The sequence below is a fragment of the Antedon bifida genome, chromosome 7, assembly GCF_963402885.1.
Source record: "Antedon bifida chromosome 7, ecAntBifi1.1, whole genome shotgun sequence".
Taxonomy (NCBI): domain Eukaryota; kingdom Metazoa; phylum Echinodermata; class Crinoidea; order Comatulida; family Antedonidae; genus Antedon; species Antedon bifida.
In genome coordinates, this window is record NC_136232.1 from 13315622 (window position 1) to 13330105 (window position 14484).

The 14484-nt window shown below is 30.6% G+C and overlaps 1 protein-coding gene across 3 annotated transcripts in view; it reads right to left on the minus strand.

Moving 5' to 3' along the window:
• The window catches only part of LOC144849171 (protein still life, isoforms C/SIF type 2-like), a 71347-nt gene that overhangs the window by 23950 nt on the left and 32913 nt on the right, over positions 1-14484 (minus strand). For all 3 annotated transcript variants that reach the window (XM_078706196.1, XM_078706194.1, XM_078706195.1), the window contains exons 5-8: positions 5107-6054; positions 4463-4566; positions 2119-2201; positions 1630-1716 (exon numbers count right to left, since the gene is read on the minus strand). In XM_078706196.1, coding sequence (XP_078562322.1) covers positions 1630-1716; positions 2119-2201; positions 4463-4566; positions 5107-6054 — 1222 coding nt within the window. The remainder of the gene's footprint in view (positions 1-1629; positions 1717-2118; positions 2202-4462; positions 4567-5106; positions 6055-14484) is intronic.

Consider the following 14484-nt stretch of genomic DNA (forward strand, 5'->3'; position numbering starts at 1 on the left):
TATAAAATGTTAACTTGCACAGTAATGACCATCCAGGGTAGCCTAATGCTAGTATACTAGATTGTGTTAATGGGTTCACATCTATACATTTAACTGTTGTTATAGCATTACTCTGCTATCCATCATTTTTTGTTTGTATTTCTAAGAACATGTCTTTATCAAAATATTATACAAATGATGACATGATTATTAACATAACCACAAAATGTTATATAGTATACAACCTTAGATATATAAAGGAAAAGTATAAAATTGAGGTTGAATGTTTGCAGTAAATTAAAGAGATTTCTTATTGATATTTTAGTTTTAATATTACATAAACAAGTAAATCTTTACAGGGCAATTTTTTCTTTTTTTTTCACAAAAGGGGAACACATTGTAAAATGGCACATACTTTTACATATTTCAAACACATGTTTACTGTTTGAATTTTGTTTTTTAAAAGTTTATTTTTGTATTTGATACATAATTACAGCCAATTAGTTACTAGAATGTGCGACAAGTGAAGAGTAAATTTTATTCTTTCCTGGTAAATACTTGAAATACTGATTGTGCGAGGTAGTTTGTGGTAAGTGTAAAAACGCTTTAAATCCATTTAAAATGAGACAAATTCATTAACAATCTGTAAACCTCCCGAAATTGTTACCTTGTGCGTTGGAACAAGACTTCAGTAAAAAGGGTTAGTTTCTTTCAAACCCTCGAACCCCCTCCCCCACCGCCCCCCTCCTTGGCTACAGGTTTGCTAATTGTGTCATACAGTAAATTCTAACTAATTATTGATTCATTTTATTTGCTGTATATTCTATGTTTAGAAAAATATTTGATGAGTCACTTGGCAAAGAGGATGCAATTGTTTTCTTAAGCTTGTTTTCTACTCAGAGAATATATTTATGCAAATCAAACTTTTAAACTTGTTTTGAATCATATTCAAAAAGTAGTTAACAAGTGGGGAAACTTATATGGAGTGACCAATCATTAAAATAATAACAAATTCGAAGCAACATGAAAGATTAGCTAAGAAGAATAGCATAAATTGAATAGTGAAAACATTTTTTTTTAAATTAAATAAATACAAGTACACAAGATTTTATGCATTTTTTAACTTATAAAATGTTGAGTCACAATTTCCAAATCTTATTTTTCCAAAATACTTACAGAAAAACTATGGAATGAATAGGGACGATTTAAAACTTTAAACACATAAGAAGCTAACACAAAAAATATTGTGAGAAGGAAGAAATGGATTGGACAAGTACAGAAAGGAAATGGATTGTTGAAGGAACTAATTGACAAAAGAATGAATGCAAGACAAGAGTAGGCTGAAGAAGGAACATTAGATGCACTTGCTTATATTTTAATGTAAAGAGAGAAATTCTAAACCAATCAGCAAAAATGTTAAGAAAAATATCATGTGTAAACAAAAATGGTAAAGAAAAGGGAAAGTAGTTGGCACCACTAAGTACTGTACTCACATTATTTTGCTTGATAATGTACTGTAGAGACCATTGAATAGTTTATTTCGAGCAGAACAATAGTATACACAAGAATCTGAGATCAAAATGATACTCCATCATCTTAGCTTAATAATAATAACTATATGATACCAATAATACCAAGTCTTTTTCTTACCGATGATGTGTCGAGGTTCACTGTTTTCATCAGGAGCTGTTTTCTCATCACACACAAAAAATAGAAGAAGCGTTCCTTTCAGACAAACTGGAATTAGAATTCATTTTCATTAATTAATATTGTGTACTATTGTATTTTACATTGAATTATCATACCAAATGGACATAGCCGAGGTAATCTCAATCATGTTGTCATTTGCTGTATTTGATCTAAAGTCACCACTCCTTCAGCCATTCATTTGGTAGGCTCTAAAAATGTACTGTACCTGATCCCACTTCTCTTCTTTTAATCTGCACATGAGCCAGATGTGTACAATGAACATTTAATATAAAATCCTTGTACCACCTGAACTACGGAATGGTTGAGGAGTGCCTTGATGGCTAATCGGATCACATAAAACACAATACAAATGTTCTTTTATTCTGTATAAGTAGGAAAAACTAAATAAGTTTTCATTTTTAAAGTTTATAACTAGTGCACAGTGCTTACCCCAGTAGTCTTTCCAGCGTTTCTTCGGAGCCTTTTCAACTTTTTTCTTACGGCATACAAGTAAAGATTTGACACTCAACCACCTGTTATATAAATAATATTTTTTTTTAAATAATGAAATAATAACATTATTTAAGAAAAATAATAAATTCATGAACCAATGAAAAATGTTGTTGGGTCTCAAACTAAGGCTGTGTTTTATACAATACATTTGAGTGCACATTTGATGCTTTGTGTGAGGCTATTATTAGGCCCAGAAAACGTTACAGTTACGCATAAAAATGTAATGAAGGCATGTTAATATAATCCAATGTACACAGCAGAAACTTGCAGTGTGCTATCAGTCCCTGGCAATCCACAACATATTTTAAGGATTATCAAAAAGTAGGCATTTCTTACGTTATCTCTTCAAAGTTATCCTGTACAATGCATTTCTCTTTGGTATGCTCAAATGCAATTAATCGAGTGAATAAAGATTTCATATTTAAAGCTAAAGCAGCATTTCATATTACAATACAATCATTAACCTAGATAAATGTGTCCACCTCTAGTAAATAAACATAATGATCTTTCCAATCAGTTTGAACATTTTGTTTGGTTTTTTTCACTTTACATTTTTTTTTCTAATTTTAAATACTGTAGGCACACTTCAAGCTAATTTCTTTTGGAGTTTTGCCATGCCATTATATGAAAAGGATTTTGCATACAAATACAATCTTTTGAAGAAAAAAAGACAAGGATGTAGGAAATACTGTACACTCTTTTGGATGTGAATAAAGGTGAAACAGTGCTGAGTGATCATGTGTTTTTACAGGTAAAACCCGACTATAAAAAACCGAAATATGTTATGTGAAGGACACTATAAGCTATAAAGGAAACCATAAAGGTCAAATGTCATAACTATAAGGTCTACAAGACATACTTGTCTATAGTGCACATTAAGGGTCTGTTGCTACTGCAAAGAAACTGCTTGCTTAAAACAGTCTGTGTTAAATACATTTTTACCTCCATTTTATTAAAATAAACCAAGGTCACGTTTATTCAATTATATGGAGTTCCCGCCATTTTGAACCAGTTTTAATTGTACACAAAATAACGATTATATAAAATGTGTACCTTTTGGTGGAGATTATTTACTGCTGTGCGTTGATATATTATTCCGCCAATAAATCAATAAACAACAAAAAGGGCAACAATTCATGTTTTCTTAAAACTAAAACTAAAACAAATCTCAGTGAGTTTTTCCTGGTAATCAACCAGAAACCAAAATTGAGTTTGGTACAATAACATTAAGAAACAACCACAAGATGCTAAGTTATAATTACAAAATCAATTATCTCCTTCCTTTAAAAAAGGTGATACACTTCTCAAAACCAATTAATTCAATAATTTTTATCTATGGGTTTATTACTTCCACAAACCCACCTATCTTCCTTTCATTTCTAAGTATTAGTAAACATAATGTTATCCGGAATCAAACGTGTAGTGTACACCATAAATATACGCTTTTTTCCTTAATACTGTAAGCATTATTGATTTATACAGTACATGCGATTTTCATTTTTCTGACAGTGATACTGGTACTTGATTTCAGTCCAACTTTCTTAGGCTTCCTGTTTAATTATCTTATTCTTTTTATTTTAAAGTTTGCATGTTATTGTTAGTATATTACTATGAATGTGTGCATTGCCATCAACTTTATAATGTATTTTTATATCGCAATTCTAGGAACATTATGGAATGATGGTTTTTATTGCCATACCATTGTTTTTTTGTATCTACGTTGGGATTAAATTACTTGAATTGTCACGCTCTATAGCCTGTTTATCCAATGAATTCATTACATTTCATATGCAAAAGTATTCAGGCTGGCTATAGTAAATTAACATGGGATGACAGAAATCAACTTAATATGAAATGATTATATTAATTCCATGTTTTAAACATGCAGCATCTTTTACAGTAGGTGAGGTATCATTAAATTGCACTTTCACCATAGAGAAATATAACACAGAAAGAATACAACAATTTCTTATTTCTTAAAATCCAGTTTCTACATGTAGGTGCACGATAAGTACACTGTACTGTAATAAGAATTGATAGTTTACTTCATGAATGACTGATTTCATATATATTTTTTACATTTTTTTCTCATTTTAGTTTGTAAAATAGTACATATACTGTAGTATACTGTACTAAATTAATAGGGTGTCTTGAGCAGATACTGTATAAGTGCTTATCACAATATAGTGTTTATCATAAAGTGTTGATCATGATATAGGTATACAATTACAATGCAGAGGACATTTTGATTCAATATCATATTAGTTTTATAATATCTTACCCTGCTTTCCTGGTTGCACCCCGTTGTCTTGAACAAGAGGCTTTTGTTTGCTGAGATCCCATAGAATGGCTGTCTCCCTCCCCTTCATCTTCATCCTCATATTCCTGCAGCACAAAAATAAGTATGGGTCATGGTAGATACCATCAATTATTTCACAATATGAAAAATGCAATTCAAACTGCATTACACAGGAATTTCCTACTACCATACTCAATTGAATTCTTAATATCCGGACCATATCTATTCTAAGCAGGAACTAGATATAATTCTCAATGGGAAACACGTTGATAAGACAAATAAAATGAAGCAAATTTAAATGTATGTAATTTAGTGATTTAATTTAAAGTATATTTATTCATGCCTAATTTAGGTTGGTGCATTATAACTACTGTCTTTTTTATTATTCAATATTCATTTATTTAATTAGCTTATTAGTTTATTCACTTGCCCATTAAACAAATTGGAAAGATGTTTTACAATTGATTAGGAACTAGGTTTCACAGTTTGTGCCAATAACCTACAGTAACATTTTATATAATACTTTAGTCTCTTATTAAATTACATATTTAATGATAGTAACATTATCTACTTTAGTATGCGCATATTGTTTATGATTCGATCTGAAGAAATATTGTGTACTATACCTCATCACTGAGCATTTTATGAAAATCGTCAGCCATTGAGCTTTTGCCATCTTTACTTGCTGCAAAACTTCCACGGTCTCCATTCGACAGACTACTTCCACTGTCGCTTCCACCGCCATTTAAATGGGGAAGTCCATGGAAAAACCCGGAGGAGCTTGTCGTTATTGTCTCGGTTCCACTAAAGCCGCTATCAGCGTATTCGGTAGAACTTTGCAAGTGCATTTGATATGCCTCCAGTATTTCTGTAGTGGGTTCCATTTCCATTTGATTTTCGACGTCCGTGCTTACGGGTCGCGAATTTCCTAGGTGTGGGCTCTTCATACGTCTTTTAACAATATTCGGTGAATTCCTAGGTAAACTAGTATCGGTCATAGCACGGGATCGAAACGTTTCCAATTGGTCATAGCTGGCACTATGTTTATCAGTATCGCGTCCTTTTCGATCTAACAGTTCAGTGCTAACTACAACTCTAGGAGGTGTATATGTAGAATCCTCATGGATCGTATCGATGTCCTGAGCTTCAAACTGTTTATTTATCGACGGTTCACTCTGAACGGCTAGAAATTTATTTCCTGGTATTAGATTTTTATTCAAAGGTTTACCGACGGGCCTCGTTGATTTATTTACATTGTCATACACAGATTCACGTGCATCCGAGGTAGTCGATACATTTGGACTTGTTCCGAAACGATTGCGATATTTATACTTATTAGAATTGCTGCGCTTACGTAACAACTTTGCCTTTATTCCTTGTGGCGCACCAGAAGCAACGCTATGACTTCTGCTTCGATCATTACTATCTTCACTTGTCAATGAATAATCTTGATTCAACAGATCATCAACATTCGTTGTCGGAATTGGCGAAAACTGTCCCGAAATAGAGGCTTGAGAGGATGAAGAAATATTTCCCGATTTATCCAATTTACTGAAGTCTATATCCCCTGTCGGCTGCAAAATAAAAAAAAGAATGAAATAATTAGTCAGAATGAAAATATTCCAATTATTTATACAGTAGTAATATAATTTATGTTTTGGATTTTTGCTATAAAAAAGGAATCTCCGGATTGATTTTAAATTCAACCTCTGTAAAATAGGTGATTTTTTTTTATAGCAAAAAGAAAAAAGATGTCTCCAATGTTAACACCAACAATTAGCTAAAAAAAACAGACATGTGTACAGTAGGTCGATTAAAGACTACGTCATGAACTAGCAGAATATTCCCCTGAACTGGACTTACAAAGCTTTCTTCCAAGACTAAAGAAATGACCTTTTATTCTTAATGACTTTTGTTTATAACTACCAGCATCATTATTCTAATTATCTTGTCTATTTTGAATGCAAGATGCATAACAAGCAAATACTATATGTAAACTCACTCTATAGAAGAACTCTAAAAGGTGGAAACCAGGCCTACTATCTAAAAATTTAATATATTCAATATTCAGTTTTTTTATTGCTTTTTCCAAAACGACGGTAAAAGTAGTAAATGAATTTTGTTTATTATTTAAAATTTAACAAATCAATAATATAAAACTAGTATTGTCATTATACAAATGTGTGGATGTAGACCAAAAAAAAGGTGCTTTAAAAACTTTAAGTTACTGTATGGCCAACTGGTAAAAATTAAACTTAGGTATTACTATTAAAGAAAAAAAAAATATAATGGTTAGATTAGAATTAATCAGTGGAAATTATAATTATAATGATAGAGATCGTGAGATATTAAATCTAATTTTATTATATATTTATGGCCTCACAGTCTACTGTACAAGTGCATGAGACACCATGTGTTATAACACTTCAAGTGAAATCTTCATGTAATATATGTATTTTCATTTTTGATTGATTGTTTGTTTATATTGTACAATATCATTGAATATTCATCTTTGAAAAAAATGTAGAGGCTCACACAATGAAAACAAATTTAAATTGTACTGGCAAAATACTAACTATGTAGTTATACTATACAGTACTTCTTGGTTTTAATATAAAATTGAATAGAATTGGATATTAAGTAATACATCTACAGTGTAAATAAAAAAACATTTAAACAAAAAGTAATTTAACATGCTACATTCCATTATTTTAATAAAGTATGGAAATAAATAACAACATTATACAAATAAATCAATGCTTAAAATACAATATACTGTGCAATCAAAATACTGAAAAAATTACTGACAGACATTACAATTACCATGGGAAAAACATTATAATATAAAAAGACTAGAATGATACCTATTTTTCTGAAATCAAACTTAACACTTCAATTATGACCTCTGCTATTGTTATTTCCATAGTTACCTAAAAAGCACATTTACACAAAAAAACACCCTACCCACTTTCATTTAAAATAATAAAACGGTTTGGGTCTGGTGGGTAAATGGGTTACACATCTTACTAACCGTCAAATTAAAAAAAAAATTCCCACAAACAGACAATAGCTCAGATTCTATTCCACTAGGAGGTACAATTGTATTGGCCTATCTGATTCAAATACAACTAAACCTATACAGGTACTTCAATAATAATAATATAATAATTATTATTATAAAATATTAATATTTTATTATTTCTCACTCTACTATTTCTCATAAAATAGAGATCAAACATCAGTTCAATCTTTTTATTGAACAAAATTGAGCTAGTAAAATTGAGCAAATATGTGTACTATAAAATGTACACTTTACCCACTTAAATGTAGTAGAAACCTTCTAGCTATGTAGGCTGAAATAAATTCATGTCAATTTAGAAATTAAGGGAAAATACAAAGTAGTTTTAGAAACTAGAAAAAAAACATAAACATTGAAAAATTCTGAGGATAGACTTAGGTCTAATTTTAGCAATTTAAAAAGACAATTTATAAATTGTAAAGGTTTTAGGAACATTCTAATGGTTTGAATCCTTTTAAAGCTGTTTTTTTATCCTGTTAAAGCTGTTTTAAACTATTTTAATCTCCTGAATCCTATTCAATTTTAATACCTAGTCATTTTTACACCGTGTTTCATAACTTATATTTTTTTGTGCAATTATGTGTGTGTATATAATATATTATATTGTATATCTATTTATTATTGTACTAATAATTGTCAATCTTCAAAAAGAATTTCTGTTGTTATTGTATGATGGACAAATAAAGCATTTCAGTATTCAGTATTCAGTAATTGTTCACACAAAATAGTTTAAACAAATAGTATCTAAATAAATATCTTTAAACAAAAATATAACCAATTACATTCATAGAGAAACAAGACCTTTCACACGGACCTATACACATATTCGCTAAAAAACGTGGTACGGAGTGGCGAACACAAATAACGACTACCGTTTAGATGAAATAACCAATTAAAGAACTAGGAACTAAATTTAAATACACAAGCAGTTATTATGTTAACAATATTTATAATCGCATTTATAATAAAATAATGGAGATAATGATAAGGGTTGGATACTCACACTATGATTCTATCTGCACTATCTATTCCAGTATACACAAGATCGTTAGGTGAGATATTAATCACACCTGAGAAACTATTCAATATCTGGCCGACTTAATACCAGGTCATACAAAAGGTTACTAAACCTCTGCAATAGGACCTGATTACTATCTGGCTTTCCCTTTCCTGTACAACATCCGTCTACCTACCTCATTTCCCAAATGGACATAAAGTATTAGTTGAGGATGTAATCCAGTACTTAGCAAAGAAATTATAAATGTACTATGTAATTTTATTGAGATATAAGGAGGATATGTTTGAAATTGGCATACATACAGTAGCCATACCATACTGTACATTAATCAATAATATATTGAAGTGTAAAAGGTCTAGCTTGGAAAATTATATTTTTGTCACTCAGTAATATACCGAATCCCTCGAATAAATGCCCTGGAGCGTTTATTTTTCCTCACGAATTAACACCCCACCAAATGTTATACACACAATATTGTATTTATTTATTTTTTTAAACATTTATTTCAAAATATTTCTAGTTGTAGTACAGTAGAATTCATTGACTGTTCTACAATCTACCAAGCATTTTGATTCACTTTTTACTCTATTTTATCACTTCTTGATATTAATTGTGTTGTATTTTTTCATATAGGTGTCATTTACTTGATTATACATGTTACCATTACACATTCAAAACTCTAAACTTGTCCCTCGTATAAATGTCCCCTAAAAACCATTACGAACAATAAAACAAACAAAAATACATTAAAGTAAAAAAAAAAACACATACATAATGATAATGTGTACATTAGTTTGGAAAATTATAGTTTGTCAGTAAATAATTTAAAACAAAATAAATACAAACATTATTTTAAAATAATGGCTTACTCATTAGTATATGGTGCATAATTAAAATAAATGAAAAAGTACGGCCTACAGTATATACTGAAACACTTGTCAGTAAAAGTGTTTAATAATTATTCTACAGTATGTCACAACATAAACTATAACAGGGACCCAAGGGAGAGTAGTAGTATGCAAACTGTAGGTTTGATGATGGCAATACAAAATGGGGTGTCCATTAACACATTTCAAATCTGATGATAATTATCTGTAAGAGACATAGTGATGATGCGCTTTTGGGGATGACAATTTAGATGAATTTTATTCTTCCTCTAAAAAATGCTCAAAGATTTTACATAATAATAATATACATAAAACATTCAAATTTAAAAAAAAATATGAATGTTACAAAAAATATTATTAATGAAATTAAATTATTCAATTCAAAATAAAAAAATAAATTATTATATTATAAATACAATTGATCAAGATTACTCATTATTTGTTTAAACTATTTCATTTCCAGGTATTACACAGAGGTTATCTTGGAATGACGTATGTTGGTGACAGTGGCTGCTGGTGTGCTAAAAAAAACCAAATGGAGTAAAGTTTACAGTTTTTACTGAAGACCAGGTGATTCCTCATTAAAAAATACCACATTTTGATAGGACTAGTTCATGGTAATAATAGACAGGAAAGAGTCTCATCTTGCCCTAATTATTAGGTAGGAATCCATCACAATTTGTTTTATCTTTAAATTTAAAAGTAGCATGTTTGATGTGTTACCGTGGTGTCCAGTCTAAAAGAAATTTAGGAACATAAGAGGAACAAAATAACACTGTTCCTGGTACAAAAGATATTTCTGAATAAACAATGGGAAGGGTGTAAGAAGACCCTGCTTAATCATCATTGACATGGATTCGTGGGTAATTGTTCTATGAGTATGATATTTTAAAGATGCCCCCAAAACATGAAAAATGAACGGTAAAAAAGAAAGACTTTGAATAGTTCATTTTGCAGTTTTAAAAATCACTTTTGTAGAAAAAACTAAAAAAATATTTTTGTCACTTATAAAGAGTTAAAAAAACCAGTTAAATTCAACCAAAAACTCACAGTTTTTTTCAGGTAAATAATTATGTTTCGATCCAAAGCTAATAACTATTATGTGGTATTAAAATGGCGTATTTAACAAAAACATTTTTCAGGGGGGAAAATAATAAATACATACAGTATATAAAACTTATACTGCTATTAATGTCTATTTATGTCTGGCAGTTATAGGCCTATAGATCATTAATGATCAGTCAAATATGGTCATATTGCTTCAGAAGGAAATGATAGCTGGCAATTTTAATCTCGTTTAAATCTATAATTAAATATCTTTTCCAGCAGGATAACTTGAACAAACATGAACAAATCAGGGAACATTTTCGCCAGTGTAGCAAAGCCAAATGCTTAGTCCACAATACCACCTTATTGGTACGCATAAAATTGTATAACAATAACGCAATACAAACCTATGTTTCTGGCTCCAAATTCAGATTGATCAGTAGTTATTGCCAATAAAAATTTAAAAATAATCAAAATGTTCTCTGCATTAAATGTGAGTTTTATGTCTTCATTGTTGTTACTTATTGTAAGTGTATGATAGTAGACATTAAATTATAATGATTATTATGTTCTTCATTTTCATGACGCAGCTATAGATATTACGGTAATGGTGGTTCTGAGCATGTGCCAAATTACTTTACATCCATGCATTACATCTATGCAGCTATTGAGCATTAACGGACATTGCGCATGTTTATGTTTCTGAGCATGCTCAGAATTACTTTACATCTACGCATCATATGCAGCTATTCAGCCTAACAGACATTCTGCGCATGTTCTTGTTTGTGAGCATGCTCAGAATGACTTTACTGCGCATGCCTATATGTATGTTTCTTAGCATGTGCAGAAGTACTTTTTTACTCAGTAGACACGTATCCTAGTGGCGTGTCGTGAAAAATGAAAAAAAAATGTTGCTGTTATTACAGTAGCTACTGCACAGCGTCATAAAAATGAAATTGCAATTAGAACATTTAATAAAAGGCTTTAATTCTTCAGTATTAATGAACCGGCCACATTTCTACATAATTATAGCATAATTATGACAACAGAAATACATTATAAAGAAATTTCAACTTATATGAAATATTACCAATTCTTTGAAAAAGTATATTGCGATATCAAACATTTTATTTTATATAAATTGTATCGATATTAAACAGAAAACTGTCAGCAAAAGCTAATATTATATGTATGTCCTTGTGAGAATGTCGCCGTGCAATATGGTAACATATGCGTTAAATTAACAGGATGATGTAAGGAATTCAAATTATACAGAGGATATTGAAGTGCTGGACAACATACCAAGAGATATTATAATATGTTGACATTTAATTAGTTAATGTGAGCAATATAGCAGAATGTCACATTTCCTATTCCTATTAAACCTAAACATCTCTTTTTCTTGAGTAAATTTGGCAGAATAAATTGAAATAAATGTTTCTCCCTTGAGAGTCATGTGACATCTTTCACCTATTTTCTTTCCTCAATATAGGGACAGTGTGAGTACCCTCTGGAAATGATATTTATTTAATTATAGATTTAAACGAGATTAAAATTGCCAGCTATCATTTCCTTCTGAAGCAATATGACCATATTTGACTGTTCATTAATGATCTATAGGTCAACTCATACTTGAAAGATAGTGCACATGGAAGATTGATGTGACCAATACTTTAAAGTCCTTAACTAACTGTAGATGACTGATGTCAAAGAATTATATGAGGGGAGTCGGCTGCAAACCCATATGATGTCCAGTCTTATTGTTAAGTTTGCCGTGCAGAAAGTCCTCCAACATTAATAAAAGACATTGAATATAATAATGAAACTAAAAATAATTTAATTTTACAATTTATCGATAGATATTAAAACAATAAATACTTACTGTACATTTTACAGTTAACACCTCTGCCCTACTAATGCTATCCAGTATGTATTGTTTGTGTGACTGTCTCGAATGTTTTATAATCGATTCTAATACATTAATTAGAGAATGAAAGCTTCACAACAAACATTAAACACCATAATTGGTCAGCTTTTTATACATTACGACATTACATTACAAAACTGAAACAACTTTTGCTATCTATTAAAATCTATACATTTTTATTCTACTCAATAAAGTATTGTAAAACGCTTAAGCTAATCTAGTGTATTGTCCATACTTCTCTTTTCAAAGGATTTGCAATATCAACTTATCAATACCTTCTAATTTAATAAAACCACAACCAAAATTGAAGAAATACAGGAATAAATCGACTGATGAGATAGCCAGGTATAGGTATGGTTGTGGTTCATATAATACGTCCACAAGTTTAGCTTTTACAATGTTGCAGAAACGGAATGTTCAAAAACTTAATCAAAGGCACAACACTAATATGATGTACAGTAGGCCTATGGAGGACATGCTTTGAGTATTGGTCCATGAGAGAGTGAAATACAGTTTCATAGTTTATCTATCTATCTTCCTTCCCTCTTCCACTTCTCCCTAACTCCCTCAACCTCCTTCACCCCATTTACCTCATAGTTTTCAGTAATTATATGGACTACTGAGTACACTAGTAAGTAGGTTGAGGGAAGTAAGTCAAACATATCTTTGTTTAGCATGACTATGGAGATATGAAGCATCACTATGGTAACACAAAATAAAGACCTTCCACCAATGACTTAAAGTCAAGTGGTACAGTATTAGACAACTTATAGAAAAGTTAAAATAATAATATTTCTGAGAACAGCTTTTACCTCAGAAACAAAGATTTTGGTTTGTGTTCCCTACAGTATTTTTAGTTACAGAATTCATCAATGTGTCAATTCACAATTAGTCCAAATAAACTACAAAATGTCTGTTGATAATTACAATTACAGTAGTCAAAGTGTTTCATGCTTAAGATTCTGTTGGTATAATTAAATATTATATGCATTCTATAAAATTTACTACCCGGTTACTTGCTATCTTCAAACTTCTGGCTAAAAAGTAAATGTTTCAGTATGTAGACTCTCAACTAGTATGTGGATTTAGGGTAAAACAGCTCTGTTACGCCTGTCACCTGGATAGGTAGGAGAGGACAGGTAGGAGGAGAACGAAACTAGACAGGACTGGTAGGAGAGGGCAAATTAAAAAACGCTATGTTGTGATGCATCAGTAATTTTAATGACAGCCAATGAACACATGATCGATGTTGGCGACAGAATTTCCATGATAGGCAGTAGGAAAGTTATTCATTGTGTCTGAACACCTTGATTATGAACGCCATGGATTACCGCTTTACCTTGCGTTAAGATTATAAATATTAAGTCTATGAGTTTGAAAATAGCTTTTATTTCCTTTCTAATTTATGTTCTAAAAATGGCAAACTTTACTAGATACTGTAGCCTACCTCTAAAATACTGTAAGTTAAGTTTAATATAAAGTGTGTTATGTTTTCTTTTCAAATAAAACTGATTGCGATTTAGGATTCCAATATTGATCATGGTATCGCATTACCTATAAATACTTATATACTTATATTTAGATTTCAGTGGAGTACATACAGTACTTGTGTACTGTGTCTTTACTTTGGTGGTTTCTAGGAGTCGAGTCGAGTATTTGGGCAATTTATAGATTCAAATTAAAATAAAGTTGTGTTTCTGGAGTTTTCAATAATACTTTACCAAACAGCTTTTGATTAAGCTTAATAAGATATTACTAGATTAATGTATCGTACTGCTTTACCATATTATCACAGTAACTTAATACCAATCGCTGTGCTTATTCAACTGGCGTGCTTAGCAGAAAAAAACTGTACAAGCTAGCACTATTATAGCTTATTTGACTAAAAGCGTTTATGTGATCATAGTATTCATAGTATTTTGTTTAATGTTTATTATTAATTCAAATGGCTAAGCCTCCATTTCGGTACTAATTAGTCTAGTAGTATGTTCGACATTGGTGGGTTTTCTAGAATCCACACCTGCATACATTTAGGTCTTAATTTAT